This window comes from Danio rerio, chromosome 4, assembly GCF_052040795.2.
Source record: "Danio rerio strain M-AB ecotype USA chromosome 4, GRCz13ab, whole genome shotgun sequence".
Taxonomy (NCBI): Eukaryota; Metazoa; Chordata; class Actinopteri; order Cypriniformes; family Danionidae; genus Danio; species Danio rerio.
Genome location: NC_141024.2, coordinates 75,382,780 through 75,410,000, shown reverse-complemented (window position 1 = coordinate 75,410,000; position 27,221 = coordinate 75,382,780). Strand labels below are relative to the sequence as shown.

Below are 27,221 nucleotides of genomic sequence, written 5' to 3'. Positions count from 1 at the left end.
GTGTTTTAAAAATACTGGTAAACTGTCTGATATATATTTATTTGTGAAAATCCAGCTCATTTGATAATGTAATTTATATAAAAAAAGTCACATTTATTTAAAATAACAGCAGTAAAAACAGGGTTATTTGTGAGTTGTTGCCTATGTAGAGATAAATTAGTCGTTAATGAGTAAACAGATGCCGCACACACTAGCTGAACAAACACAACTCAACAGTAATCAAGATAAAATAAATGTCATTAATCAAATTTTAGTTATTAAAGAGAGAGAGAGGGGGTGTTTGGTTTTATTATTTTACTCTTGGAAATTAATCTACTGTTTTTCAGTATGCCCTCTCAGGCCCGTAGCCAGCCTCGAGTAAGGGGCGGGGTTTTTTCCTCAAAAAGTAGACCTTTTAGCAGTTATTCACCTCATATTGTATTTAAATATGAGGTTTAGATACTGCATTTTATTGACATTAAGCACATTGTTTTTAATAACCAGAACCAAAAACATTTCTTAAAAAAATTAAGAAATATGAAAACAATACCTATTTTTAAATACAAACATATCACATTATTTAACATTAGAAAAAAATGTAATCTGTCAAAAGTTTTAAATTAAAAAACCATGGCTTACTGTCATTTAGTAGGCAAATAACAAACTGGCCAGCACATTCAGCCTTCCTCAGAATTTAGGATGCTGAATTTAGCACTTCAGAATGGAAAGTCAGACCGAAGCAACAACCAACACAGGACTCCACTTGGTCTTAAAGCCTTATTTCATAGGTTATTTTCATAACTCAATAAATATTTCTTTACAATTCTGATGGCATAGCAGTCAACATTGGACAAATGAGCTCATGTATGGGATCAATTCCTTTGTCAGTGAGGGGTAGGTATTTCGAACCACCTGGACCCCCCTGGCTACGGGCCTGCCTCTACACTGTCAGAGGAAATGAGCTTATTTGTTACTTCAATTTTTAATGAAGTACTTCAGTGGCGCCTGCAGCCGTACGGACTGTGCATTCACACCATAAGAGGGCGGGAATTAATGCAGCTTTATTTATTTATTACAAAATTTAAATAGATTTTTAAACATTGTACACTATGATATATCGACAAAGCAAGAAAGAATGAGAATAAAGGCGTTTTAAAGTGTGTATTGCTTGAATGGTGGGAGAAATCTTTTGGCTTTAGTTCTGCTGGCGGTTTTTCCACACTCTAAAAATTACAATTCAGATAGATATTGTTTAAAACAAGGCTCAAAATAAGCAAACGCTCTTTAAAACAGATGAACTTATTCGGGACATTTGCCAAAAGGCCTAAAACTTATGAGACGAATACTGATCCCCCAAACGGTGGAGACCGCACTCTTATCAGCACCTGAGCCGGGGAAAGGGTCTCTTTCATCAGACAGGTCAGATTCACCTGCTGCGCAGCCTCCTCGCATGGAACAGCTACCATTCAAGGTGTTTTAAACAATGATATCTGACAGACCGGCACAAATAAGCAGACATCCCCATTCTCACAACCAGTTTCTGAGTTGTCTCACTCTTCCAACCGAGTTTGTTCCACCAGGTAATGAGGGAACATGTCCAGTGCTGTTGCGGATATTGTAAACGGCTGTCCTGCTCAAATTATTTGATTAAATGAATTAAATTGTAGTTGACCGGCACACCAGGGAAAATGTCGACTTCTCTGAAACGGAATATTTCACTTTAATGTTATTTAGGCTAGATTATTTTATTTGACAATCCAGTTCGTGATTCTGCATTAGTGAAGCATGGTGGATTTGTTTTGAAGCACTTTGCCTCAAATGTTATTCGTTCTTCTATTTAATCTGGAAGATAACGGACCAAGAAAAAAATATTTAAACAAAGAGACATACGAACTTTGTTTTAAAAAGATACATATTTCTAGAAAAATATACAAATTATATTTTTGTTTGAGCACTTCCCCTACTCAGCTGTGCGGGTGAATGATTTCTGGTCAGTGCAAAGTGAGGATTTATTAATGCTTCACTACCTATTATCTTTTGTCATTTTTGCAAATGTTTTAATGTCATTATTTTAAAAATTATGTCTTGCATCTACTTTTTCCTTGGTGTTGATGTGCTTTTATTTCATTTAGATTTCAAAGAAATATTAAAATTTAAAAAGAAAACAAATTATGTGGTAAGAAATGCCCTTAAATAATGTAGCCTTTGACCGTAAGTGTTTCTTGACATGATTGGGGGAAGGGGGCGGGGCGGAATTTGTGCGTATCTTGGAGTAAAATCCTGTAGATGCCCCTGGTTGAATTCTAACAATTCATATTAAATAATAACCTAGTTACATTTTAATTTCTGTAAGCTCTGTGTTCTGTAAACACACTTATAATCAGGGAGTGGTGGTGTCTACAGCTAATTGGGCGGTTTAAGATAGCTGTAGGTTTGCCACCCGTCCCGTTTTGAATCAATATGGGACAGGTTTTGCTCTGTATTGTACATGAAATAAAGGACAGTCTGTGAAAATAATTAAAACACATGTATTTAATATGAACCGAATAAACTATGTCAACAACTGAAATCACAGGGAAATGAATAGCTAAAATCAAACTTTATCTCTGGCCTGGTTTTCACACACTGGGTCACAAATTGTAATTTGTACAAATTCTGTTAATACAATGTAAGTGGATCACAATCCAATGTAATATTAGGATTTGTTTGTTAAGGTTAAATCAGACACAAGCAATAATTTATTACATGAAACATTGCATTTAATACATTAATAAACAACATAATGCTCATGTGAAGAAAATAGTCCAGTTGCAAAAGGGATTAACTGCTTCTGTTTACAAAGATTTCAATGAAACACAGTTTATTTTAATGTCCAAGCGTTCATACTTTCCTAAAAACACATTTTAAGTTATGATTTAACACCACTGGCATGCTATTGGGCCTGTGAGCACTTGTCGTCTAGACCCCCGAAGGATATGGCCCCCGCAGCAGTATACGCCCCGTATTTTTTTTTTTTGGTCTTAAAAGTGGTAACCCTAGATAGATGGGAATGTGAACTGTGAATGTTTTCTACATCTCAGTTTGACATTTCATTCTTGAAGTTTGCCACTAACAAAAATTAATTGCATTGACTAAACTGAGAACTTCAGCCAGGCATGTCCAGACTCGGTCCTGGAGGGCCGGTGTTCTGCAAAGTTTAGTTTCAACCCCAATCAGACACACCTGGGCTAGCTAATCAAGCTCTTACTAGCCATTCTAGAAACATCCTTACAGGTGTGTTGAAGCAGATCGGAGCTAAAACCTGCAGGACACCGGCCCTCCAGAACCGTTTGGAGAGCCCTGACTTAAGCAATCCATCTGCATAGCCGTAAGTAATCGCTCATGCCATGTCATTGTCTTACCTTAAAGTCCATCATGGCAAGTAATGTTTGTGAGTATTGCCATGCCGGACTTGGCGGCCATCAAATAAGATTGTTTTTTACTTTCAAAAAGGCATGGAAGAAGGTTTGCCCACTGGACCAAGGTTCCTCTGTGGAGAAGCCAGCTGAGGTAGCTCAGCCACCTGTATTTGATGCCTCCTGGATGCCTACTTAGGGAGGTGTTCCAGGCATGTCCAACCAGAACGAGGCCTCAGGAAAGACCCAGGACACCCTGGAGGGTCTCCGTCTCTCAGCTGGACTGGGAACTCTTCAGAAATCTCCCAGAGGAAGTATTCGGAGAGAGGGAAGTTCTGGGGTTCTCTCCTGAGACTGCTGCCTCCACGACCCATCCCCAGAAAAGGAGAAGAATATGAATGAAAGACATTAAGCACAAACTCAAACCTGAAACGACATAAAAAGGAGCAGCATGCCGGCCAAGAACCAATGCTGTGCATTGACCCCCCAAAAATTTCAATAAAGCATTCCCATGGTATCAGATTGCCAATCCATGCACAAAAGACATTAAGCTCTCAGCTGTGTGATTTGTGAAGTGGAATAATGCAGAGACTTTATGGCCATAGGTGCTGAAAGTGGAAACCCAGGTAAAGAATGCCACCACTTAAAGTGGACAAAGCAAGCAAGCGCATCCATTCCACCAGCAGCACTAAAAGAGGAATCAGTAAAGGAGATGGTTGAAGAAGGACTCATCTCTAAGTCCAGGCAAGAGGAATGTATGAAAACCAACATGCTTGTTTACGTGAAGTGGACAGTGTTTCCCTTTTTCTGGGGAAACAATCTGTCAGAGATATGATTAGTCATCTGTGTACACTGGGGAGAAGGACTCCTGGGATAAGCTTGGAGGGACAGTTTCCACATTTGACATAAATTGTGTAAACAGCCCTGCAAGTGCATTGGTTTAAAGAACAGAGTCAGCTGTGTCTACAGATACAGGTCTATGTGGTGGCGCTTTCAGGAGCATCCTTATTTGACCAAAAATGCACCAGAGGATATGGAGTAGTGCATCAATGGAAATATTGGCATGGATGAGCATTTAGGCTGTTCACAGAGTAGTGTGATCACAATGACTGATTACTTGTAGAATTGCCAAAGAATACTAGAAGACCGTCCACTTGAAATATCCGAATCAGGAAAGTCCAAGAAATCTTTATGCCAACAGAAACAACCTGTCCATACTGCCCAGGGCAATGTCCTCCTGACCTTAGCAATGCTTCTGTTGTTACAACACAAGCAACTGTATATGGCATTTTTGACATGTTTGTTTATGCCAATGCATGCCCAGTCTGCAGAAATGTAGGTTTAGGACTACAATTCAGGATTCCATAATTGCAACAGCAGGGTCTTTCTTTTCATCCCACTTTCTCTTGTCACAAATGGCTTTTCGGCAAGTATGTATATACTAGTTATCACAACTGTTTTACATAAAATAAAAACATTTGTTCAAAGGCACATACTGTTTTCTTTGCAGAATCACATTTCTGTTGGTAGGATCTTGCGCACTCTCATTCTGGGACTACAGTGCCACACGGCTCCTTAAGAGAAGCGTTCCACACTTTAGTGCTCTCAGGCAGTATTCATACAACCATTTCTGTTACCACTGTGAACACTACCAATCTGTAGTCATTGCTGATACAGCCTGGAAGATTGCCTTTGATTTATAAATATCCAGAGTACTTTGCCTTATAGGAATAGCTCACCCAAAATTTTAAATCATCTTATTTTAACCACCCTCCACTTGTTCCAAAAACAGTGAGTCTTTCTTTCAGCTTCATTCTCCATAGCGAACTGTCAAAGGAAAAGAACAAGTCCCTTTCACCCAAAAACTCAAGAGTTGCAGCTGATTTCAGAGATGATCTCTAAATCTACAGAGCCGATCACTTCACCTGCAGCCACCCTAAATAGTGCACCAGTCCAGATGTGCCTCCCGGAAAGTTCTGCTGGTGATCCCACAGCATCCAGGAGAATGTGTGTTGTGCAAGCAAGGAAACCAAAAGGTGAACACTCCTATTATTTGTTCCAAGTGCAAATGTTGCCTTGTGGTATCCCAGAACTGCTTTCAGCGCTGGCATGCAAGCTAAGATGGTCAAGATGCTTTAGGATGTAATCTGCCTTGCACGTTTTCTACATAGGGGTTTTCTGCTTTCCCATATTCGAGGACGGGGGAGGTTATAGCATGATAAACATATGTGAAGAAGGGAATTTAGTTTCTCAGTCCTCTCAAAGACCCAAGTGCATGAGGTATCTTTTAGAAATGCAACACAGACTCTTGCTGTTTAAACATTTGAGTGCATGTGTTGCATACATACAGCAGAGCATTGAAGGCAGCAGCATTGGCAATAATGTTAGGCAAGTCCTTCGAAAGCTAGGCACTAATGGTGTCTAGTCAAATTAGAGCTTAAAAGGGCAGAGGGTCATCCCTTTCCCATATTATTTTAGGCTTTTCAAAGCCTGCAAATGTTTTGAAGAGCAAATGATAAACCATGTTTGTACTCAAACACTTCTGTGTCATCTAAACCTATTGAAGATTTTCACATTTCTTAAATTTCTTTATTCTAGGTGCTTGTGCCCATCAGTTTCCATCAATCATTGAAAAGGAAATGATTATATGTTTTGGGGAAACCCCCAAGCAGAGTAGACACTGAAAACCAACCTATAATGCTAAACGTTCTGTCAGTTTTATCCTCATTTAAATAATCCTCAAATCAGATGCACTGTCTGCATATCCAGTGTTCCAGATCACCCCCTTCTTTTCAAGTATATTTTGGGCTCAAATTCCCAATATTAGTGCAGTCTAATGCGAAACTCTTCACACAGATTGTAAGGTTTCCTTCCAGTGTGACTCCTCTTCTAAGTCTTTCATTTTCACTACAACTCTTTCCACACTGTCAGCAGGTGAACGCTTCTCTCCAGAGTGACTCCTCATGTGAACCTTGAGGTTTGTTTTTGTTGAGCAAGACCTTCCGCACTCATGACACATGAAAGGTTTCTGTCCGATGTGAGTTTTTACATGATCTTTAAGCTGACTGCCGTCCGGGAAACTCATCCCACACTGGTGACATACAAAACAGTTCTCTGATGAGTGAACCCTCATGTGGCGTTTAAGGCTTGTCTTGCGTCCAAAGCTTTCTCCACACTGACCACATGTGAAAATCTTCCCTCCAGTGTGAACCTTCATGTGAACCGTGAGGTTTGTTTTCGTCGAGCAAGATCTCCCACACTCAAGGCACATGTAAAGCTTCTGTCCGATGTGAGTTTTTACATGATCTCTAAGCTGACTGCCGTCTGGGAAACTCATCCCACACTGACGGCACATAAAGCAGCTCTCATTTGAATGAACCCTCCTGTGGTGCTCAAGTTCTTCCTTACGTCTGAAGCCCTTTCCACACTGATCGCATGCATGTGGATTGTCTCCGGTGTGAATTCTCAAGTGGACATTTATTGATGGTTTATGTTTAAAACACTTTCCACAATGAGAGCAGATATAAGGTCTCTCACCCGTGTGGATTCTCATGTGGCTGTTAAGGTGGTCTTTCTTAATGAAGCTTTTTCCACAATCTTGGCAAGCAAAGGGTTTCTCTCCAGTGTGAACCTTCATGTGGTCATTGAGTGTTAGTTTGTGTTTAAAAGCTTTTCCACACTGAGGGCATGTGTACGGTTTCTCTCCAGTGTGAACTCTCATGTGGTTATTAAGCTTGCCTGTCCGAATAAAGCTTTTCCCGCACTCTTGGCAGGTAAAGGATTTCTCCTCAGTGTGAACTTTCATGTGAACTCTAAGATTTTGTTTTGTAGTGAAACCTTTTCCACACTGTTGGCAGGTGAAATACGTTGCATCTACTGCATTAGGCTCTCCTTTCTGTGATGGGTTTTGAGTCGGTGAACATCGAAAGGATTCTTCACCAGATATAAAATGTTCTTCGGTCAGATCTTTCTCTCGCTTGACATCATTCGCTTCTTGAATCTCCTCTTTCCAAGGCATCAGATCTAGGGTAAGAGTCAAATACAAGTGTTATTCTCTTTTTAGTTCTTGATTTGCAACCTAAAGGCAACTGTACATGCATCTTCTTTTTGGGACTTCTAAACGATCAATGAAGGCTAGGATACACCAAGCCAATGTTAAAGAACTAGCGGTGGTGAAAACAGACTGCGTAGCCACCTGTACGTCAGTTGCATCTGCTCTGGGTCAAGAAGCAAAGCTTAAATACACCAAACAGACAACTGAAATAGCATTGCATGTTCTGCACCTGAATGAGAAGATATTGGTCCATACCTGCAGGTGGAAGTGTAGTCTGTGTTATCAACTCAAAAAGGGAGACTGGAACTAGTGCTGCCCACAAACTAAAAGCAATGACTGCGCACCATTTTCACAGTACCTTGTCGATTACATTGTTTTTAAATATTGTTGAATCTAATAAAATGACTGCTGTCTACACAGTGTTCCCTCTTGGCTTGCTAGAACATTCTTTCTATAGTAGAAAAACGAATACCAAAGGGGAATCAATATTCCAGTATGCCGAAGTAAGTTTTTACATATTGTAAATACAGGCCAATATCCTTTCAGTCATACATTTCAAAAACACAAACGCATTCTCTTCAACCTTCAACCAGTCTGGATTCAGAAAACAGACACTACACTGAGGCACAATTTTATCAAGTACAATGCGATCCTGGATTAACTATGCTGGACTATCCTGGAACATAATTTTTGTTAGAAAATGTAATCCATACCTAGTCCCTACTCCTAAACCCAACCATGACCGCAAATTATTCTCAAGATCAGTGGGGAACAATAGTTACATAAAAATCGTGTACAAGTAAGCCTAAACTTAACTGGTAAACGTATCCCTGAATTCTGATCGGAATTTTGTTCCAGGATCAACATAGAAGTTAATCCAGGAACATCTCCTACTTGGTGAAATCAGGTTGGCGCTCCACTGAGATGGCCCTGCTCTCAGTTGGAGAAACTCTGAGATTCACAAGAGTTGCATCGAAATCCTCAGTGCTAATCTTGCTGGATTTGTCTGCTGCTGATGAAATGGTTAACCACCAAATTTGAGGCAACACTCATGACAATGGGCATCTCAGGAACTACATTTGTAGTCTCTCAAACAGATCTCTCAGGGTCTCTAGGAGAGTTTTAGTGTCCATGCCACAAAATCTTGCTACTGGGGTGCCTCAGGGCTCTGTCCTAGGACCACTAGGACTCCTGTCTTGGTTCATAATGGCTCATAGCACTGAAACGGCCCTTTTCAGAGTACTTAAAGGGTCACGAAACACCAAAACACATGTTTTGAGCTGTTGACAGTGGTATATGTGTCCCACACTGCTAAAAACACTATTAGGACACCTATATTTCACTAAAAAGTGTAAATTGGTTGTTTTTGCGTTATTTCAAGCAAATTCGTACTTCCGGTTTGAAACGAATTTTTGAAGCTGCGTCACGGTCATGTCATAATAGCGTGTATTCCAGCGTGCAGACTGGACGTCTGTGCCAGAGTGAGTCTTATTACGTCTTACAGTGTGATGCATTAATGCATGAGTAAGGCTTGGTTCAAACCAATCAGCGCGCTCTATTGTGCAACTTCATTAATATTCATTAGTGTCACATTGTTTTCACGACAGAGACGCCACGTTGTGTTGGCAAAACAAGCGTGAAGTGTTGCTTTTATAGTTTGCTGCAGTGAAGTTTTGTTTTCATTTTCTCTCTGTGAGAGCTCATCTGGAGTCACGTGTGGATTAACAGTGTACGCGACGCTCGACAACAATAACTTACGTGTCTAAGGAGGATTATTGTTTACCTGAGAGCTGTTCTCATCTGCAAACGCTGAGATCCGGATTCGCTTGTAGTCTCCTCTTAATAAAGACGCGGCTCTAGTTGCTGGTAATTGTCCTGTCTCTACAGATTTGGTAAGTGAGCGACCAGTGCTCTTTGTTTATTCAGTTTGCTCGTATCGAACTAAGTTAACTATTGCACCGAGTCACCGAGTGTAAACACGTTAGCATCACAACCAAACTTTAACCTCGTGTAGGGTTTTTACCGCATTTAGTGACCGGAATAACACACGCGGCTTTCTGACGCTACCTGCCGTGTGCATCTAAGTTTCCGGGAAATGCAGAGGTTTTTTTTCTCTCATTCGCCGTGCGGTATCAAACATTGCATGAAAAATACACGCTTAGAGCAGTTCCTTCAATCAAATATCTCGTTTGTCGCGAGGGGCATGAATGAATTTCCTGAATGAGAGCCAAACTGCAGTTAAAGTCCAACATTTAATCATTTGGCAAATAATTCGACTACAGATTTCCATGTAGGTTAAACACCATCACTTTCTCCTGTCTGTGTATTTTGACTCTGAAACTCGCGCGTGCCCAAATAGACACTCCCACTTTAGTTCCTCCGACACTCCCCCCTAAACAGAGCTGGACACGCCCACTTTTCTGACTTTTTCCAAAGTAGAGGTGTGAAAACACCCTGCTGAAACGAGGGGGTTTCATGGCCCTTTAATGATATCCTTCTAGCCACTGACTCGATTCTGTGGTCCTGGTTCTTCTAGATCTGTCAGCAGCATTTGATACTGTTGACCACTCTATTCTGCTGTCCAAATTAGAGTCAGATGTGGGCTTGAAAGGCGCAGTCCTAAAATGGTTCAAGTCTTTTCTATCTAATAGAAAATTCAGTTAAATCACAGTAGGTAACTTCTCATCCTCATTTGCGGCCTCCCTCAAGGCTCAGTCTTAGCTCCCTCACTTTTCTCATTATATATGCTTCTGCCAGGGGGCTTTCCAAGAAGTCATGATGTGTCTTTCCATTTCTAAGCTGATGACACCCAGATTTACTTGCCTATTAAGAGGAATGACCCTCTCGCTCTTAGTACCTTACTAAGGTGCTTAGTTGAGATTAAAATCTGGCTGTCCCACAATTTCTTAACATCAACTGCTGATAAAACCGAGGTGATTGTCTTCAGCCCTACTGATAACCTTCAGGCCACATGCCTAGATCTGGGCTGCTTATCTGCCTTCAGATCCCCCCTGAGTGTGAAATCTGGGTGTCATCCTTGATGAGTCATTGAAACTAGACATATATCAGTTTTTCAACTCCGCTTGCTGTCTCAAGTCAAACGGTTATTAAATCCTACCATGCTAGAGATGGCTGTCCACGCTTTTATTACATCATTATTAGACTACTGCAATGCACTTTACTGTGGCATCTCAAATTTATCATCGTTAGTTGGTCCAAAATGCTGCTGCGAGATTTATTTGTAATAGTAAAAAACATTACACTACCTCTTTTCTAATGCTGTGTTCTCACCAGACGCTGAACGCGCATATAAAAAAATAAAAATAAAAAAATCACGCTATTCGCACATAAATAGATGCATGATAAAAATGCCTAATTCGCGCATCAAATCCACTTCATTCGCACGTCAAATTCTTAGAGCAATAGACGTGGATTCGCGTAACGTGCAGGGCTTCTGTCTACCCGGTGACTGTAGCTTTCTTGCTAAATGGCTAACATGTATTTTATTGAGAAAATAACAGTGTTTATGTGCTTTAGGAAGGCTGATAAACAGCACTGATTCGTTTGGAGCCGTGTCTGAGTCCACTAGATCCATTCAGAGGTGCATCAGCTCTGTGAGCTCAAACTTCTTCAGTAACTTAACCTGAATGGAGACTTTCAGCGGTGTTTCTGACTGAGCCGAGCCCAGCTTGATGAACTGTTGTCCGTGTAGGCAGGAGGATTTTCCACCCAACACCAACAGGTGCTATGTCATAATCACGCCCGCACAAGAGCAAGCTCCTGATTGGTTAATGCGGCATGAATGTCCGTTAAAGTTCGGATTTTCTAACTAGAGCGTTTCGCGAGTCAATCACGCAAAACACTCAGCTTGCTGCTTCATTCGCAACGCAGGATGTCTATTCGCGTCTGCATTGATGTAAATCACTCGCGCTTGACGCTTCTTCCGAATATGGTGTGAACGCAACATTAGACTACAGCAATGCACTTTACTGTGGCATCTCAAAATCTCAAATTTCTCACCTTCAGTTGGTCCAAAATGCAAAATGCTAAGATTTATCTGTAACAGCAGAAAATATGACCACACTACCCCTCTTCGAAGGATCCCCCATTGGCTGCCCGTCCAATTCAGAATTGATTTTAATGTGCTTTTACTGGTGTACAAATCCCTTAATAATCTGACCTCAACCTATCTCTCAGAGCTGTTGCACTTTTACACTCCCTTAAGATCTTTTAGATCAAGCGATCAAAATCTTCTTGTAGTTCCTCAGTCCAGACTAAATCCTAAAGGGGACAGAGCTTTCTCCGTGAGAGTCCACCTAAGAGATGTTAACGTGCCTTTTTAGCTAGGCTCTTGAATATTATTTTAATAGTCCTTTCTACTGCTAAATTTCTACAGTTGTCTTTACATTCTCTCATTTTATTTTACTTTGACTACTTTACAGACTACTCTACATTATATCAATGTGTTTCCCTCACGTTTGTGTTATATCGATTATGGATTACAAATATTTGAGAAGTTTTTCTTTAAGGGCACTATGAATATATTTCCCATGCCAGTAAGTATTTACTGACCAAAAACACACTCTATTTTATTTATTTTACAAATGAACGAGGATGAGTTAAGCTTAGTGAATGAAAGCCAACCTGTTATCTCCTCAGGATCTTCATGCTTGACTCTGAACGTCTTTTCAGTCTTCACAGCTTCACTCTCCTCTTTAATAAATGCCATCTTTATACTCGCTCGGTCACTTCAACGGGAGTTTTTCCCTGTGGGTTTAAGAAAATAATCAACAAAGAAGAATAAATGCAAACTAAACCTCTGTCTGAGTCTAGTCGGTGCACTGAATCACATCTACTGATCCAACAAAACCATTTAAAAGCTGTGTATTAATAAAATGATCAGTCATTTGTGATGCCTTTACTGTCTTGTAGATAAAACTTGGACTGTCATGAAAACATGCCATTGGTTTAAAGGTTTATCGTATGTTTGTGTTTCTTTATTTAACCTGTTCGGCAAGCAGTTAGCATCAGAACATGACAAACCTAACTATCATTTCAGCAAATGTTTTACTTTATTTCTAGAAAGCTCAGTTTCTCCATCACTGTGTTGTGTTCATGATAAACTCATTCACTTCACAGGTAGTTCAATTTAATTGAGTTTTACCTTCTCTGACATCAAACAGAACCACATACATTTACTTCAGTCATGTCAGGAAAAATATGAGGACAATAAACAGAAAGAGGCTGCATTTCCCTCACAGTAAAGCAGTTTGTACATCTATGTTAGAAATGTTTAATTACACAGTCTGAATTAATACTAAGTTCTACCATCAAGGCTTGAATGGTTTAGTTTTAAGGCTTTAAAAATGTAGTCAAGAGCTTAAACCTCTTCTGCTATTCACTGATGAGCGTTTTGTTTGTTTGTTTGTTAACCTGCTACTACAATGTTGCATTCGAAGACAATGAATCATGTGTTCATCTCCTGTACAATAAAAATGGAAAATGTTTCATTTATGTAAACACCTGAATGTTGAATGACAGACCTTTCTTCAGTCGAATCAAAGTGTAGAGGGGATACAGCTGCGGACGCTTGGGCACGCGCACATCAACAACCAGACGCAGGAGCGCGGTGCAACTTGATGACGTCACGAGGCAATGTCAAAATAAAAGCGCCTTTTATACCAAACGCAAAGATGCACAAATTTAGCAAGTGTCAGATTAGCTGAAATAATCTAAACGAAGGTGCATATTAATAACTATTAATAAAAGCGTCTTAAGATTCTGTCCAAACGGAAGTTGTGTAATGTTTGAGAAGAATCCATTCATAGCAGGAATAATTACAATATATATATATATATATATATATATATATATATATATATATATATATATATATATATATATATATATATATATATATATATACACACATGAGAGATTAAAGTAGAGGAAAGGTGCAGAGTTGGCCAGTGATACCTTGTCCAATTCATTAGTAAGTGTATTCATCATGTAAACTCCTTATTAGCTGAAATTGCATAGGCCTACCGGGGGGTGTCCAAAGTCGGTCCTGGAGGGCCGGTGTCCTGCTGAGTTCAGCTCCAACTTGCTTCAACACACCTGACAGGAAGTTTCTAGTATATCTAGCAAGAGCTTGATTAGCTGGTTCAGGTGTGTTTGATTAGGGTTGGAGCTAAACTCTCTAGGACCATGTGTGGACACCATTGGGCTACCCCCACTACTATCTTTACAATCTACACTCAGAAAAAAGGTACATGGTGGAATCAATTGTTCCTTAAGGAACAGTTTTGTACTTTTGTAAAACTTGTACCTTATATGGTACAGAAAAGACCTCTTATGATACTGCTCTGTACCTTTTATGGTACAAGTGATAAGGAGGAACACAAATGTTTTCATAAAAAAAAAAGGTACAAAAAAAAAGTGTTGAACAACTCCTTTATTACAACATCTATGACAATAAATTTGACTGGAAAGGTAAAATGATTCATGATAAATTTCCATATTAAAACATGAATCATTTAAAAGCGTATGCTTAAACTTCAAGTTCTATGTTACATTTACGTTACAAGTGGTAAAATAAATTAAGGCATTTTTAATAAACATTTGGTGAGCATTTTCTGATAAATACAGTTTCATAATTGATTACCTGCACCTTTTGGCGTTTGCGATTACACACGTGAGCTGGCAAAAGTCCTGCTTATGCAAAGTGTTGATGCAGATGTTTACTATAGTAAAACTAATCAGACATTGAGCATATCTCCTTAAAATAGTGTTGCATAATTTTATTTCAGTTTCAAAATTCAGTTAATTAAATACTTAAGTGATTACAAAGATTATTGTGAACATTGGTGGAAAAATGTGTTGTTGTAGATGGGAGAATGTGTTCCTGTAACAGTTTTTTGAAACGTTTAGCAAAAAAAAAAGATATTTTAATTGATGTTTACGTATTTTTTATTCTTTATTGTAATTTGAAAATGTGTATTTACACAGAAAGAAACTTTTTTAAACTGAAAAATATAGTTGATGTTTTATATTTACTGAGAATAAATTGAGGCATTTTGGATAAAGCAAAACACCTTTAAATAGTTCCTGAAGGAACACTTTTGACAATCTTGAGGTACAAAGTGTCTGGTCACTGTAGTGGCACCTTCATGGATCAGATTTGTAGTTTTGATGAAGGTACAATATTGTATCTGGAGGTTTTAAAAACCAAAAGGTTCATTTGGGTTTCCCATGGTACAAATCATGTCCTTAAAAGGTACAAACTGCAATGCCACAAATTAGTTTCCTCATCTTAAAGGTACAAGTCTGTTCCACAAAAAGGTACTGCCCCAGTGACAAGGGTTTGTACCATCTTTTCTGAGAGTGTAGAAAGACAGCCCTCCAAATACAATCTTCAAATTAAATCCTGTGTTCCTTCAAAGTGCTTTTAGCCTTTTCATCGCTGTTGAATTTACTTCCCGATGGCTGACATATCTATTAAATACATTTACATTAGGCTATGTCTCATCCTTAATTACTTGACTTCCTTTTTTAGATTCAGTCGATTTTCGATGTTGGTATTGAGTGTGAGACTATCCTGCAAACAACTTCCCAGCGTTTCTTTCTTGTACTTATTTAAAATATTAAACCTATTATTATTCCTCTAGCTGAAGTATAACTTTTAAACTGACGATGAACCTAGTGCGTCAAGCACAGAGCTAAACACACCTTCCTCCTCTGGTCACAAGGGTTGATCAGACAAATTAGTGACTACATTTGCATGGACAACAGTTCTATAATTATTTGCCTTAATCTGAAAGGGCCTCATGGTGCCGCAGTGGGTAGGACAACCGCCACACAGCAGGAAGATCGCTAGTTTGAGCCTCAGCTGAGTAAGTTGGCATTTCTGTGTGGAGTTTGCATGTGTTCCCCGTGCTCGCATGGGTTCCTCCGGGTGCTCCAGTTTCCCCCACAGTCCAAACACACTGTGCTATAGGGGAATTGTTTCCCAGTGATGGGTTGCAGCTAAAAGGGCATCTGCCGCTAAAACATTTGCTGGATAAGTTGGCAGTTCATTCTGCTGTGGCGACCCCTGTTTAATAAAGGCACTAAGCTGAAAAGAAAATGAATGAATGGAAAAAAAAAACACCCTCAACCATGGGAACTGCCTACAATTGTGCACAGCTCCTGGATGATGATGTATGGAGTCCTTTGGACACTGAGCCTCTGCCTTACGCTATGAAATAGTTCATTAACAGCACTCGCTTTCATGAAAAGGGTGGTTGCAAATAAACATTGTGAAACTGTGGAGCTCAGGAGGACTTTATTCTGCTGATGATCCAGAGGAACTGGAGCTATGGGTGAAGTTATAGAGCCAAAACTTCCAAGGGTTATGGAATTACATGACAAATGTGGACAGACTGGATATAGTAGTGAGTTATAAGTACAAAATTGAAGATTAGAAATGACTTTTAGCCTCATCAGGTGCACGTGTCACCAGATAGCAGAAGTTGCTGTTGGAGCGTGCGCTTCCACTTCCACTTTTCTGTAACGGCCTCACATTCGTTGACCAGAAGAGAAGTATTGGACTCCGTGTTGGTCAAAATGAGGAACTGAAGGAGTGGATTACTCATCCAGGGATCAAAACAGATTCTCATGACTTCATTTTAATTAATATTAATTGAATCATTTAATCTTTGACATGATTTTGATCAGTGAAAGAACCTAATGTAGTAATGTGTTCAGCTGAAATGTCTTTTGTTTCGGTCTCTGTAAATCAAATCTAGATTCTTAGGATCTACCATGAAGATCTCTTGGGTGGTACAACGGTTAGCTGAAGCTATTCAGTATTAAATGTGTTCATTCTTTAAATGATTCCCTTGTATGAAAGATGAACTGTTAGTAAGCTGCCAGTAAAAGAATGTCTATTGTACCAGTTTTGGTAAGACAGCTGAGACCTCAAGAAACAACCCTGAGTATGAAACAGTGTGTACTTTGAGTGTCTTTCCTTTTCTCACTAAATTGTCTTTGATTAATTGAATCTCAGAGTCTCCTCTTCATCTGACACACCTGTAAGTTTCGGTAAAATCGTGATGTATAAAGTACTTTTTCTGGGTCCAGGCCGCGACTCGCTTCAATTGAGAAAACGGTCGTTTATGATTGCTTTGTCTCATCACACCTTAAAGCAGCGGTGTCCACACTCAGTCCTGGAGGGCTGGTGTCCTGCAGATTTTAGCTCCAACTTGCCTCAACACACCTGGAAAGATGTTTCTAGAAAGCCTAGTAAAGCTGCGGTCACACTAAGAGTTTGATTATCCGAAATTCTGTCGTGCAGCGCTGCGAAAAGGGGCAAGATTAAACAAGATTATTAGACATTCAAAATGTGAGCGATTGCTCCATGTTTGAATTCCTCTTCAGAGAGCTCATGTTTTGAACCTAGACTCGTCTCATGTAGTCAAGTGATGCGATTTCACTGGTCAGAGTTCACCAAGCTTAAACTTCGCACCGCAGCAACCTGCGAAACTTAACGCATGACATTGCGTTTCCGGTCTGATGCATTTGCGTGCGTATAAATGTAAGTCTATACGAAGAAGAGTCCAGTGTGACCGCAGCTTAAGAGCTTGATTATCTTGCTCGAGTGTGTCTGATTGGGTTGGACCTAAACTTTGCAGGACATCAGCCCTCCAGGACAGAGTTTGGACATCCATGCCAATGTGGATCTCTACCTAAATCACGGTGTAAACCACAGTCTCTAGACTTGCTGCACCACACACACCAATATTTTAACAACTCCTAAATCTTATCACATTCTGGCCATCTCATATTAGGTATGGATATCATGATTTAAAAAAAATAAAAGTATTACAGCACTCTATAGATGTTTATTGGTATTATTTGTTGAGCCTCCCCATATAGACAGATAGAGCACTTGGACCTGGAATCCACGTCATGTGGGACGTCAGACTTAACAAGCAATTAATTTTGATGTCTAATTTTGTAAATAGAGATCTATACATCATCTGAAGGTGGAATAAGTTGACTTGATGCATGTTTTTTTTTTTTAACAGTATTTGATGCACAACTACTTGAAAATATAGAAGGGTTAAAAAAGTCCCTGGTGCTTGAACTCTAAAGCATGGATACATATCCCTATTTCTTTCAGCTCTGGGTTGGCTGTGTTTGTTTATAAGTACTTAAACAGTCTGGCACATCCTTATTTATCAGATCTCCTACATGTATATGGTCCCAGTTGGTCAGGGGTGTCCAAACTCAGTCCTGGAGGGCCGGAGTCCTGCAGATTTTAGCTCCAACTTGTCTCACACCAGCAAGGATGTTTCTAGAAAGTCTAGTAAGAGCATGATTAGCTAGCCCAGGTGTGTCTGATTGGGGTTGGAACTAAACTTGCAGGACACCGGCCCTCCAGGACCGAGTTTGGACATGCCTGCAGTAAGTCGTTAAGAAGCATCAGATCAGAATTTTCTGTCTGTACCGATGACCCGGTGCAAGTGAAGTGGAGATCAGGCTTCAGCTGTTATTCTCTCCACAATGCTGAAATAAGCTTCCACCTCACAATAGACACGCTTCAACTATACTCGTTTTTAAAAAACTGCATCTTTGCTCTTTAGCATTTGAGCCTTTCCAATGTTGAGGGGTTTGTTTTGAGTGTGTGTTCTGTTATTGTGTTCATCGCTTTGGGCAAGGTGGTGTTGTAAAAAAAAAATTTGCTATATAAATAAACTACTACAGCTAGCAGCAATGCACATTACTAGTCAATTTTAGTTTGGATATATTTACAGAAAATGTACAAAATTTCTACATGACTTGCTATCTATTTAGTATTCTGATGACCTCCATAGTCAGCAATACATTTGTATGGGTTAAGATTGCAGCAGGGTTTAAAATATATCATTGAATGTTCTTATTGTGGTAAAGACACTTATCCTTATAGATTCAAGAGTGAAACTTGAAATAGTTTTTAGTTTTGTAGCTCTGCTTAAATTATATTACCCAAGAGCATTCAAGTGGACAGTATTTTCAGAAGGGAAGTAAAAATGGTGTGAATCTTTTGTGAGAGTAGTGGAGCTCATTTTCTTTGGATTCCAATTACAATTTGCTCATCCATTGTGTATATATAGAGAGAAATATGGTGTAAATAGGCCCTTAAAAAAACCTCAATTGTTCTGAACTGTCTTGTTTGAAATTTTGTCGGATAAAAAACAAAAACAAAATACACTTTCTACTCTAAAGTTTTTTGTTTTTTTTTACTTCAACATACAACGCTACTTCCACACACCATTGTTTCTAGGTCAGCCATTTTAAAGTCTAGCCCCCATCCCTCTTTGGAACATACCATTATTAAAGTCCAAACCAAGGTGATTTAAAATTAGCTATAGATGCGACTATAGATCTGGACTACAAAACAAGCCATGTGTGTCAATTTTTGAAAATTGAGATCTATACATCAATATATTATTAAATGCCCTTATTATGGTAAAGAAACGCATCCTTGTAAATTCAAGATTTTTAGTTTACTAGCTCTGCTGCTTGAAATATGTTAAAGAGATTCAAGTGGATAGTGTTATCCGAAAGGGAAGTTGAAAACTATGTTTCATCATTGATAATCTTTTGTGGTGGAGCTGATGTTGTTTGTAGTCCAATTATATTTTTTTAAATCTAGAGGAAATGGGGTTAAAAAAAAAAAAGCCCATCAAAATAAAGTGCAAATCGTTTTTTAAATGTGTATAAATCTCTGAAAGTCTTATTGGTCTTGTTTGTAAATTGTTTTGAAGAATTTATGTCAAATAAAACAATCAAAATACACTTTCTACTCAATTAGTTTTTTTTTTTTTTTGCTAAACTCTGACATGCACACACTCCCACTACTTCATACTTCTCCCACGTGCCGATGCTTTTGGGTCAGCCATTTTAAAGTCTAGGCCCCGCCCTTTCCTGGAACATACCATTATTGTAGTCCCAACAAATGACATGAACATAACACTTAAACAACTCACAAAATACACAGCATACTGCAAAACAGTTAACTCGCACTATAATTCACCTCATGAAAATATAAACAAACATACACATTTCCAAAGCCCAATTACAATATAATCAGTGCCGGTTTGATTACAAATCACCCCCGTGTTCAGATCTCATGTGATCTCCCCTGTGATCAGGTCTTGTTAGGACCCCATGTGCTTATCTGTTGCAAATGCCTGATCGAAATGATGCATTTAAAAATAACCGCAATGCAAAAATCATTCTTAATTAGTCTTTTTTTTATAAATATATGATTATTGTACAGCTAGGTATTTATATATGCATGAATTAAAACAAGTATGCAGTACTTTAGGCATTATATTTATTACAGTTATTGTGTTTTCATGCACATATGCTTCTTGAACATTGTTGAATGAATGAAATTCATAACTCATAAGTGTGTGTGGGCAAACTATTTTTATTATTTAAAAAAATATAAATACATAATGTTTGTTCTTACAAACTTCATAGTAGCAGTAGATCTGTGACTCATGCCTTAAAAAACCATTAATGGTCAGGGGGCGACGCGGTGGCGCAGTAGGTAGTGCCGTCGCCTCAAAGCAAGAAGGTCGCTGGTTCGAACCTCGGCTGGGTCAGTTGACCTTTCAGTGTGGAGTTTGCATGTTCTGCCCTCGTTTGCATGGGTTTTCTCCGGGTGCTCCGGTTTCCCCCACAGTCCAAATACATGCGGTACAGGAGAATTGGCTAAATTGTCCGTTGTGTATGACTGTGTATGGATGTTTCCCAGAGATGGGTTGCAGCTGGAAGGGCATCCAGATTAATAAAGGGACTAAGCCGAAAAGACTCGATTCCTAGTGGGGTTCAAATTAGCACTTGAATCATTTAGTGCAAGTGTGTGGATGTATTGTAGGAGGTCCCACATAGCAAAATTCCTCACAATCAGCTTTTGCTTGGCCCACATGCCGCAGTGAATTACGGTCCATAATTGGACCAAGTGTACAAGGGCCAAACATGGACCATATCTGGGCCAAGTGTCAGCCAAGTTGATAACCCAGAACTGGGTCATATATGTTGGTGTGTCCCGACTGCAATGAGTTTGATAAATCCATGAAGCATTTCGCTTTATGGGGATACTTTTACCTAAAAAGCAATGCGATTGGTAGAATTTTTTCCTTACTCAAAAATAATTGGAAAGTGTTTTAAAAGTGGGTCAAGGTAGGCCAAACTTACGTGGCCCACATTTTTTAACATCTGGGCCAAATACTGCATTTGATATTTAAATTCATAGAATTGGAAAATCAGTGTGCGAGAAGTACCCGGATGACTAACTACCGGCGAAATTCTAAAGTGCGCATCCCATGCATGCTGCGCTATCCAATGATGCCCCGCGAGCAAATTCATGAATGGGAGTAAAGCGAGGCAGGTCACGTGACCATGACAAAATGCCGTACGTAGTACGTCCGAATTTCATTCATACTTTTCACGTTCATACTGTATAGAACGCACTTTTCTAATGACCGAGTAGTACGTTTACATTCAAATGCAGTACCTACTGAGTAGTAGGCGGTTTCAGACGCAGCCCTGGTCACATCCCGTTGTTCCAGTTAGCAGGTGCGTTCGATATGAAGCACAGCTGCAGCCGGTGATTAACGAGATTAGCAGAGCGCAGGCAGGGGCGGAGTTGAAAACACGTGGTTCTTGTCATGCGTTGAACTCGGCCAATCGTTTAATATTGTGTCATCATCAGAGCTCATGCAGTCGCTCTTCAGATGCTGCATGGCCAGAGTGAGTCGTCTGATCTCGGAGCGCTGTCGCCATACTTTGATTCCACATGTGACAAACATGTGGCATCGGTGCAGCATCAATCTGGACAACATTTCTAACCAGCATGCGCCACTTTAAGACTAATGCTGCGCTGCATTGAAGTCGAACACACCCAATGTCTTTTCATGCCAAATAGAAAACAATGCTGAAGTGCATCATGGTGGTGCATGGACAAGGCAGTTTGGCAGATGTTTATGAAACTGTTCTTGTTTATTTCCACAATGAATATAAGCCTGTGGCTTTTTTGTGTATTTTATCCTCGACAGTTTTTAAAATATGTATGAATTAGTCTAACTGGACTTGTTTGTATATTTTTGGTAAAATTGTCAAATAAAATCAATCAAATCAATCAATTATCAGTATTCATTCTTTTTTGGGCTGCACACACGCAGTGTGACACATTTACAGCCCAGCCCACTGCAGCATAGTGATGTCGCAGTGATCGAAAACCGCCAGTCAATCAAAAGACCAAGACTTAACTACAATACTGTCAAACTTGCTTTCACATCTATCATCTTACATCGGAGTGTAATGAACACAATGAAGGAGATAGAATCTAGCCCATGTTTCATTATAATCAAACAAATAAGGTCTTTAAAGATTTGTGCTTTCTTATGCTGCGTAGACGCGGAGTGATTTACATGTTAAGTCAATGCAAACGCGCGAATAGACATCCTGCGGCGCGATACGCGCGAATAGCACAGCAGGAATGATGCGAATTGCGCGACGCGAATTGAGCGTTTTGTAGGTTTGACGTGCTTAACCCGCGTTTCGCGCAAATCACTTGAGTTCGAAAATCTGAACTTCAGTGGACATTCATGCCGTGTTAACCAATCAGAAGCTTGCTCTTGTGGGGGCGTGATTGTGACGTAGAACCTGTTGATGGTGAAATCCGGGGGAAATCCTCCAGGCGACACTGACAACAAGTCATCAAACTGGGCTTGGCTCAGTCAGAAGCACCGCTGAAAGCCTCCGTCAGCCAGGTTCAGTTTCTGGAGGAGTTTATAAGCTCACAGAGCTCCTCTGAAAGCATGTAGTGGACTCAGACACTGTTCTAAATCGACGTCTAAATCGTCTAATATCGACGCTGTTTTTCAGTCTTCATAAAGCACATAAGCACTGGTATTTTCTTCATAAAATCCATGTTAGCCGTTTAGCAACGAAGCTACAGTCACCGGGCAGACAGAAGCCCACGCGAATCTGCGTCTGTTCTGACATGAATTTGACGCGCGAATGAAGCGGATTTGACAAGTGAATGAAGCGGATTTGACGCGCGAATGAAGCGAGTAAACTCAAATGTTCAAGTGGCAATTTACGCGCGAATAGCGCAATTTATCCGCGTGTTCCGCGTCTGGTTTGAACGCAGCATTAGTCTTAAAGCTGCGGTCACACTGGACGTTTCTCCCCATAGATTTCCATTCATACGCACGCAAATGTGTCAGACCGGAAACTCATATCCGTGCGGCAAGTTTCGCAGTTCATCGGATTGCAAAGTTCAAGCTTGGTGAACTCTGACCTGCAAAATCGCATCACTAGACTAATCTAGGATCTGTGCAAATGTGTCGAAGCTTTGCAACGTTTTGAAACCCCACTCTACGGTCATTTTTTATGCCACTTTTTATAATGGCCACTTTTTATATTGGTCATTTTTTATGTACTGCACTGAAACTGTTTTGGTCATAAAACAGGGTTGTCGCTAGATCAGACACAGTTGTGAACAGAAGTTAACAGGAATTATTTACATTATTAATTAAATTTCCCATTGTATTTTATTAAATTTTATTAAAACAACACGATTAAAATACATATAACCATGATTTCGGAGTATTTGTACAAGTCGGTATTCGAACACAGATGTCAGTTGAAGCACAGTAACAGCGTGCACAGTGCACTAGGCCATATAAGACAGAAGTTTTTTCTGTCCCTGTCAGTATTTGTGTAATCACAAATACAGCAATAGTTTTTCTCATTAAAAGATCAATGTGTGGGAGAAGTAAAGCTAAGAACATGTTTGAATAAACCTGAAACGCAATGAAACTGTGCAATACCATCACTCATGTTTACTGATCGCACTGGGTGATCGTCCCCTTCACAGGAGACACTGCTGTTTAGTGATATGCCTGTGGTATTTCATTTCATTTGGACAGCATGCTAAGCATTCTAATTTAAAAAGCACTTGTCCTATATATTAAACTTGCCACAACACGCTCATACTTTCACTTTCCATTGGGCAGATGCACACATTCGGTATCCTTTGAGAATCGAGAGATCAAATGAAATTTAATAATGTTCGCCTTATTTTGTTTGTTTAAATTCAGCTTGTTTCACTTTTCAGTAGGGATGGCTGACGTGAAACTGACGTTTCGACACAGTGTTTAGATCCTGAAGCGCAAGTGTTTCGAAACCCTGCACTGAAGCATGATCCGGAACACCCAGGTCACGTGACTAAAGTGTTTCGAAACATCTGGTCACGTGAGTAAGGCGATTCAAAGTGTCGATTATTTCAGAAGCGTTTCGAGACCTGGCGAATCTGCATTCGACTGACAGGGTCTATAGAATATTCTGTCTAGTATAGTGGACCGTGTGTGTGCATGTTGCTACTGTGCTTCAACTGACTTCTGTGTTCGAATACCGACTTGTACAAATACTTCGAAATCCTGATTATATGTATTTTAATCGTGTTTTTTATGGTGTAGTCTAGATAGGATACAGCTGCGGATACGCCATCAGTTTAGCATCATTTTTGTAACACTGTAAAACAATAATGAATATTTTTACAGTACTGTGATGGTTGGGTTTAGGTAGACGTTAATGAAATACAATGGGAAATTTAATTAATAATGTAAATAATTCCTGTTAACTTCTGGTCACAACTGTGTCTGATCTAGCGACAACCCTGTTTTATGACCAAAACAAGACAAATTTATTCACAAAGTGTTTATTCGGATGTCAGACCAATGTTGAAACAAAACGAGACAAGAACAAAGCATTACTGACTAGTATTAAAACATTTCAAAATAGCTGTGTAAGCTTGGATGTGAACCCACTATCCTCGCACGCTAGCCAGGAAACATTACCGCTCCACTATATCACTCGAAGGTTAAATGCTACAAAGTGGGGTTTGATACCTCAATTAGCTCAACTGTTCTTTGCTGAAGCTGTTCCAGTGTAATACATAAAAAATGACCACTAGATGTCACTGTAGAGTGGGGTTTCGAAACTGTCTAAAGCTTCGACACATTTGCTTTGACTGTTTCAGTGTTTCATGAAGCCTCGCTTTGCCCACTACTACTTTTCAGTGTAGATTAAACATCTGATTTAAATGAACACAATGAAGAAGATGGAGTCTAGCCCATATTTCATTATAATCAAACAAATGGGGTCTTTAATGCATGTGTTTGCCTAATCTTTAGGGAAAACAGCGATTAAGACAAACCCTCATACAGGTGTGGGGCACAGGTGTCACTCATTACCACTCACACCAGCGGCCTATAAATATGAGTAGAGTCAGTAGAGACTTCATGCACCTTGGAGGACCACAGCAGAATCATGCGTTCGCTCGGTTTATTGCTTGCTTGTGAGTTGATGAACTGGTGCAGTGAAGATATTGTTTAGCTTTATTATTGTGTTGTCAAAGATTTTCATTTTGATTAAGTTTTGTGCTGTTAATCATGTGGTTGGCAGTGCACAGGTGTAATTGGCTCTTCTGTTTCTGTTTTTCAGTGACTTTTCTGAGCTCCAGCTTGCTGACATCAGCAAGTGGTGGACTCGATCGGCGTGGGGGCCACGATGGATGGGGGGGCCACGATGGATGGGGTGGCCATGATGGGCGTGGGGGCCACGATGGATGGGGTGGCCATGATGGGCGTGGGGGCCACGATGGATGGGGTGGCCATGATGGGCGTGGGGGCCACGATGGATGGGGTGGCCATGATGGGCGTGGGGGCAACGATGGATGGGGTGGCCATGATGGGCGTGGGGGCCACGATGGATGGGGTGGCCATGATGGGCGCGGTGGCCACGATGGACATGGTAGTCATGATGGACGCGGCGGTCATGATGGACGCAGTGCTCAAGATGGACGCAGTCCTCAAAGTGGACGCAGTCCTCAGAGTGGACGCAGTCCTCAGAGTGGACGCAGTCCTCAGAGTGGACGCAGTCCTCAAAGTGGACTCAGTGCTCAAAGTGGACGCGGTCCTCAAAGTGGACTCGGTCCTCAAAGTGGACTCGGTCCTCAAAGTGGACTCGGTCCTCAAAGTGGACTCAGTGCTCAAAGTGGACTCAGTGCTCAAAGTGGACTCAGTGCTCAAAGTGGACTCAGTGCTCAAAGTGGACTCAGTGCTCAAAGTGGACTCAGTGCTCAAAGTGGACGCAGTCCTCAAAGTGGACTCAGTGCTCAAAGTGGACGCAGTCCTCAAAGTGGACTCAGTGCTCAAAGTGGACGCAGTCCTCAAAGTGGACTCAGTGCTCAAAGTGGACGCAGTGCTCAAGGTCAGTTGTTATACTCGGTAAACTTGAAGTGTAACACCAGTTTACAACATTAAGCTTTGGTTTTGCTTCTCTTACAGGCCGCACGGTCTGATGCTGTGGATTTCGACAAATTGGCCTGTGTCTCCACATTGGAGTTTACTTTTAATAAATGCTTTAATGCAAATGAGGTCGTGTGTGGGTTGTTTTTTTTTTTTTTTTTTTTTTTTTTTTTTTTTTTTTTAATTTATTAAATTTTTTATTTTTATAAAATTCTCAGTTAAAATGTCTACAGATTCTGTCTGGCCCCTAGTATTAAATGTAAAAGATACTGCCTATTGTAACAATAGGTTAAAAGTTATGTTAAGGAAGCTAATTGTCTGAACACGAACCAATACATGAAATTTCTTGGGACTGGGTTCTAGAACAATGTTCTACACCGAGGCGTTCATGTACATGTCATTTAGGTCATGAATTTTTTTTTTTTTTTTTAATTTATGTTCTCGGAACGAAAGTAAATGATCAAGGTCTGCAGCCGCTATTAAAAATAAATATCTGAACCATTCAATAGTTTTTCTGTGCTTTTAAGACGTGAAACAAAGACCACGTGGTCAGTCATTAAATGCTTCAGTAATATATAAATACTACGTAATGGCTTAACAATTGAATACTTTTAACATAACAGACCAAGGTGGTCCCGATACTAAATTTTGGCACCAATCGCTACTGACATTTAAAAAACATCCTTTTCCTCCAAACATATTTAATTGCGTTTTTAATCCCCTTTAATTGGCTGCGGTGTTTACGTGCTCATCAGAAATAACTGATATTTTTCAATTAATTTTGATCGATCTGTGCAGTGCTGCATGAACTCAAATGCACCCAATGTCTCTTCATGCCAAATAGAAAACAATGATGAAGTGCATCGCGGTGGTGCGTGGACAAGGCAATTTGGCAGATATTTATGAAACTGTTCTTGTTTATCAGTAGCCATTTTTTTTTTGGGCTGCACTCAAGCAGTGTGACACATTTACAGCCCAGCCCTCTGCTGCATGGTGATGTCGCAGTGATCGAAAACCGCCAGTCAGTCAAAAGACCAAGACTTAACTACAATACTGTCAAACTTGCTTTCACATCTATCATACATCGGAGTACAGCTCAGAAGCATCACTGAAAAACAAAGACAGAAGAGCAGATTAAGACACGTGTGCACTGGGAATCACATTATTAGCAGCACAAAACTGAATCAAAATGAAAACCTTTGACAATACACGATGGTAGAGCTGGCCACGATGGATGGGGTGGTCACAAAGGGCATGGCGGTTACAATGGGCGTAATCACAAATACAGCAATAGTTTTTCTCATTAAAAGATCAATGTGTGGGAGAAGTAAAGCTAAGAACATGTTTGAATAAATCTGAAACGCACTTCTGAAACTGTGCAATACCATCACTCATGTTTACTGATCGCACTGGGTGATCGTCCCCTTCACAGGAGACTTT

General features: G+C 40.1%; 2 protein-coding genes and 2 long non-coding RNA genes across 9 annotated transcripts in view; 3 read left to right on the top strand and 1 right to left on the bottom strand.

The window, feature by feature from the left end:
• Positions 1-27,221, top strand: part of LOC148682563 (uncharacterized) — a 172,694-nt gene that overhangs the window by 77,217 nt on the left and 68,256 nt on the right. The window lies entirely within an intron of this gene.
• Positions 2,494-13,077, bottom strand: si:ch73-158p21.7. 2 transcript variants are annotated; one of them, XR_015943091.1, is made up of 4 exons: positions 12,972-13,077; positions 12,073-12,195; positions 3,306-7,397; positions 2,494-3,150 (listed from the first exon to the last, which is right to left on the bottom strand). XR_015943091.1 is itself a non-coding variant. In XM_088650918.1 (3 exons), exons 2-3 carry the CDS (start codon positions 12,155-12,157, stop codon positions 6,223-6,225), a joined length of 1,260 nt encoding a protein of 419 aa, XP_088507044.1. In that variant the 5' UTR covers positions 12,158-12,195; positions 12,972-13,077; the 3' UTR covers positions 2,494-6,222. The 2 variants fall into 2 exon arrangements, 1 of the variants encoding a protein (XP_088507044.1); XM_088650918.1 differs by having other exon boundaries at positions 2,494-7,397.
• On the top strand, positions 15,495-19,336 carry LOC148682566 (uncharacterized). 2 transcript variants are annotated; one of them, XR_015943180.1, is made up of 3 exons: positions 15,495-17,710; positions 17,876-18,304; positions 18,361-19,336. It is a non-coding gene; the product is annotated as an uncharacterized LOC148682566 (long non-coding RNA). The 2 variants fall into 2 exon arrangements; XR_015943181.1 differs by having other exon boundaries at positions 16,793-17,700.
• On the top strand, positions 24,774-25,906 carry LOC147845316 (uncharacterized). 3 transcript variants are annotated; one of them, XM_088650965.1, is made up of 3 exons: positions 24,774-24,829; positions 24,976-25,653; positions 25,821-25,906. In XM_088650965.1, the coding sequence occupies exons 1-3, from the start codon at positions 24,802-24,804 to the stop codon at positions 25,832-25,834; spliced, it is 720 nt and encodes a 239-aa protein (XP_088507091.1). In that variant the 5' UTR covers positions 24,774-24,801; the 3' UTR covers positions 25,835-25,906. The 3 variants fall into 3 exon arrangements, with proteins under 3 accessions (XP_088507091.1, XP_088507090.1, XP_088507089.1); XM_088650964.1 differs by having other exon boundaries at positions 24,976-25,725; XM_088650963.1 differs by having other exon boundaries at positions 24,976-25,743.

Bases quoted from the DNA above. Each gene is read 5' to 3' on its own strand.
- LOC147845316 (XM_088650963.1), top strand. From the start codon at position 24,802: ATGCGTTCGCTCGGTTTATTGCTTGCTT. The intron at 24,830-24,975 runs GTGAGTTGATGA...TCTGTTTTTCAG, and splicing joins GCTCGGTTTATTGCTTGCTT to TGACTTTTCTGAGCTCCAGC.
- si:ch73-158p21.7 (XM_088650918.1), bottom strand. From the start codon at position 12,157: ATGGCATTTATTAAAGAGGAGAGTGAAGCTGTGAAGACTGAAAAGACG. The intron at 7,398-12,072 runs GTTGGCTTTCAT...CTCTTACCCTAG, and splicing joins AGATCCTGAGGAGATAACAG to ATCTGATGCCTTGGAAAGAG.